This window comes from Scardinius erythrophthalmus (genome assembly GCF_964197995.2).
Source record: "Scardinius erythrophthalmus genome assembly, chromosome: 11".
Lineage (NCBI taxonomy): Eukaryota > Metazoa > Chordata > Actinopteri > Cypriniformes > Leuciscidae > Scardinius > Scardinius erythrophthalmus.
In genome coordinates, this window is record NC_138231.1 from 28,072,794 (window position 1) to 28,076,834 (window position 4,041).

General features: G+C 36.9%; 1 protein-coding gene across 1 annotated transcript; it reads right to left on the reverse strand.

Moving 5' to 3' along the window:
• Positions 1–1,331: 1,331 nt before the first annotated feature.
• Positions 1,332–2,417, reverse strand: LOC308698429 (uncharacterized protein). The gene is made up of 5 exons (XM_081378491.1): positions 2,304–2,417; positions 2,077–2,138; positions 1,877–1,968; positions 1,673–1,788; positions 1,332–1,568 (listed from the first exon to the last, which is right to left on the reverse strand). Exons 1-5 carry the CDS (start codon positions 2,367–2,369, stop codon positions 1,485–1,487), a joined length of 420 nt encoding a protein of 139 aa, XP_081234617.1. The 5' UTR covers positions 2,370–2,417; the 3' UTR covers positions 1,332–1,484.
• Between the last annotated feature and the right edge of the window lie 1,624 nt (positions 2,418–4,041).

The window sequence follows — 4,041 nt, forward strand, 5'->3', positions numbered from 1 at the left end:
CAATAGAGCATCTTTGGGATGTGGTGGAACGGGAGCTTCGTGCCCTGGATGTGCATCCCACAAATCTCCATCAACTGCAAGATGCTATCCTATCAATATGGGCCAACATTTCTAAAGAATGCTTTCAGCACCTTGTTGAATCAATGCCACATAGAATTAAGGCAGTTCTGAAGGCGAAAGGGGGTCAAACACAGTATTAGTATGGTGTTCCTAATAATCCTTTAGGTGAGTGTATAACAACAGAAAAGGGCTGTTGTTGGCATTAAATGATTACCTACTGTCAGAAGAAGAGTACTCCTGTATAATGTTAATAAGTCTATAAACCTAGAATAGCATTATTGCCCTTGGTGTTGCTGAAGTAGCATAGTCCGCATTAGCTGCATCGTTGCACTCATCTGGCTTTATGAGTCTTGTAGATATTTCTACAGAGAAGTGCATCATCCTCCCTATCACTCTTAAAAGTAAAGGTTCCAAAAGGTTTTTTTTGCAGCGATACCATAGAACACTGCATGAAAAAATATACTCCTGTATACACTGCTGGAATTCGGAAGAATCCGGGAGTATACTGGCCGGATAGCTCAAATTCCATGGGTCTGTATATATCCGTATACATCCGAAATGATACCAAATCGGATGTATGTTGTGGACGTATACTCCCGTGCTACAGCCATTTGTTGCCATGGCAAGTAATCCCTCAAAGGTTTTTTCAAGAGAACATTTTCACACCTTTGTGCACCTTTTGGCCTTCCCCCCTATTGGTCCTTTTCTTTTAAAACCACTCCCATTACCCAGACCACTATTGGAGGACAGGATACATTGAAAACCCAGGAAAGTGATTTGATTGGTTACTTTTAGAACATAACCCACCCTAGGCCTTTTCGCACAGTGATTTGATTGGTTATAGGCCAGCTATGCAGATATTGCTCAGTATACACTAAACCCCCCTTACCCCAATTTTAATACATTCAAATATAATTTTAAAAACACACACAAAGAACAATGAGAAAGTCTGACATTTTTATTAAGGTAAATAAAACATTACAAAGAGCATTATAAACAAGCATTAAAAAGGAATGGGGGAACAAAAATATTTGAGGGGATGAAAATTTAAAGGAACAAAAACAAATATAACATGAACATTATAAACATACATTAAAATGAATGGGGAAAAAGAAATGTTAACAAAGGTGTAAAGGAATAAAATACAAAACGTGGAGATCAGCAACATGCACATAAAAAAGGAACAAATATACAAAGTATACAATATAAAACAATTTAAAATCAATAAATAAATATAGAAATTAAAGTGTATATATGTAAATATTATTTTTTTCAAACTGCCATGATGCACTGGTGGTGTGACGTAGCGTGGGTCAGCCTCTAGTCTGGTTTGTAGTACCTGGCAGAGAGCAGATAACTCTGTGGTTCTGTTTGGTGGAGACCTCAGCATCCACACTGGCCTTCCATCAACAATAGCATCTTCATCAGACATCAGTTCTATTGTTGCAGTCTTCCACAGTTCCCTTTATGTGTTGGGTTTGTACAACACTGGACATGGTCTCCAGCAACTGCAAAACATGACAGTAATTTAACCACTAAAACACAGAGAGGAGGACAGTTACATTCTGAAGAAGAAAAAAACAACAACTGCTTAACCAGTTTCTTAACTTACCCGTCTCTTTCTTTGACGGTTCTTTGCAGTGTTCTTCATAGTGTTTCTTTTCTTGGCCTTTTCAGGCTGAGCCAAAGAATACTTCCTCCGCAAAGTCTCAAAATACGTCTTGCAACCTGTTAAATAAATCATAAATAAATGTAATGCCAATAAAACTAAGTAAAACAGAGGACATTAAAATGATTACAACATCTTTAAGATTACCTTTTGCACATTCAGGGTCAACGTCTGTAAAAGTTGTCCTTAATTCTTTGAAGAGATAAGTGGTCACAGCCAGGTTATGTGATGAATTTATTCTGGGGGAAAAAGTTGCAGGCATCATTAATGAAATTCAGTTTTAGTATTTCAAATCCATATAGTGGTAGATTAAACTAACATTTACAGTATACAATACGCAGTCTTACCCGGTTTGTGGATCGTATTTGTGTGGGTTGTTCTCTGAATTATGGAGGCGCTTTACGGGTTCCTGTAAAGTTTGAAATTAAAAAGCGTTTAAATGGATTCACAATCTGCAAGAACCTCAAAAGTGAATTTTCAGTTTGAATAAGTTGGCCATCACAGTAAACATAAGAGACAAAACATATCAGTTCATAAGTCTTTAAGATGTCACTCAGCGCCTCTGATATCTTACCGGTTCGTGCCGCCTTCTGCCTATACAAGGCCACCAGTGCAGGTGTGTGTTGGTCAAGCACAGCATAGAACTGGTTCCGTATGTTGACGTTTGTGATGCGTTGGAACTCAGCACAAAGCTACAAAAACAAACAAAAATAATTATATAAAAAGACTAATACTCGATTTGCAACAGAAAACACATTTGTGATGCAACATGTTCCGTTAAAATACATTGTTGAGCAACATGGTCACATGCAAAGTGATAGTTCTTACACACAGTGAATAGTGGCATTTGCTGTTCCATTTGAATGTGATACATATTAAAAATTTGGCAGTGAAATATGTGTGAAGAGTGGCAGAAAAGAGAAGTGAGTCTGTTTTACCTGTGATTCAATCCGAAGAGCCGGCCATTTCCCCAAGAAGTCCTTCACCTGCACAGATAAAACAATCAATATGAAACCAGTCAAATTATGCAATCAACCTCTTTAATGACAAATTAATGATACAGAATTTCAAGTGAATGTAACTTACCGATAAAGTTGCTCTCTGGTGACAATGTAGGTCTGCACATGCACACAAAAACAGACAGCAAGAGATTTAATTTTTAAGAGACGTTTGATTGATGCTAATGAATTAGGCTCCAAATAAAAGAAATGGTGAAAAATAGTTACAGACTAAATTAACATTTGAGTCACCTTGATTTTGGGGATGCTCACTGCACTCCTTCCACTTAAACCTATAATGAAAAGACGTTTGTAAAGGGTTTAATAAAAACTTGCATAGTTCATTCGGTAACTATTATGTCCATAACCTTAACTTTGTTTGAGGAAAAGTTAACGTAACTGCTAACGTTAGCCACTAGCTCATTTGGGTGCATCAGCATGTAGATAACATCACATTGAACTTGCCAGAGCAGGGCGCTTAACAAAAACAGCAGCAACACACTCAAAAACAGAAGGACTATCGCTTGCTGAAAAGAGTTATTGACTAACGTTAACATTATTGCCCTGCCACGACATTAACAGTACACAGGATATTATCTGTAACTAGCAGGCGGACTGACGGCAATCGCGCCCGCGGCACCGTGCTTGCAACTTAAAAATAGCCTCGTCTAAGTCAAATATCACGTGTAATATGATATTCTTACAATATTACAACAAGCAAAGTAGTTTTGAAGTGTTTTGGTTTACTTACAAGTTGTTTCATTCTTGAAAAACGTCGCTCAAGAGGGTAGCCATCTTGGACAGATTTTTAGCTTCACAGTCCAGCTTAAGTCAGTTCAGTGGTGATTCATTTTGTTGTATAAATAAATAAATAAATTTAAATGTGGATATATATAGCCACTTTGGAGAAAACCGTGATGTCATCGTCCAGCTCAGCTCAGATCTCATATAATAGTGTCAACGCAGGCAGATCAATAATATTGTTGAATATTAAATTAAATTTCCCCAACTAAGCAAGCTAAAAGCCAATTGTAAAAAAGGTGACAATTGTTGTTGTCTGCAATTTGTAAAACTTCACAATAAAATTTGAGATATTCTGAAATGTTTGGTTCATTTTTCTTTATTTGTTCCATTAAATTTATTGCTGGGAAAAAAAATAATCGCGATTAATCGCATCCAAAATAAAAGTTTGTGTTTGCATAATATATGTGCGTGTACTGTATATAATTATTTTGTATATATAAATACACACATATTGTCACATGCCTGTCCTGTCCTGTGCTGCACATGGGTGTTTGTTATGTTGGGCCATGT

What these genes read in the sequence shown, in the direction of transcription:
- LOC308698429 (XM_081378491.1), bottom strand. Translation starts at nt 2,369, where the DNA reads ATGCTGTGCTTGACCAACACACACCTGCACTGGTGGCCTTGTATAGGC. An exon ending in GCAGAAGGCGGCACGAACCG is followed by an intron (nt 2,139 to 2,303) that starts GTAAGATATCAG and finishes CAAACTTTACAG; the next exon opens with GAACCCGTAAAGCGCCTCCA. An exon ending in TGACCCTGAATGTGCAAAAG is followed by an intron (nt 1,789 to 1,876) that starts GTAATCTTAAAG and finishes TTTATTTAACAG; the next exon opens with GTTGCAAGACGTATTTTGAG.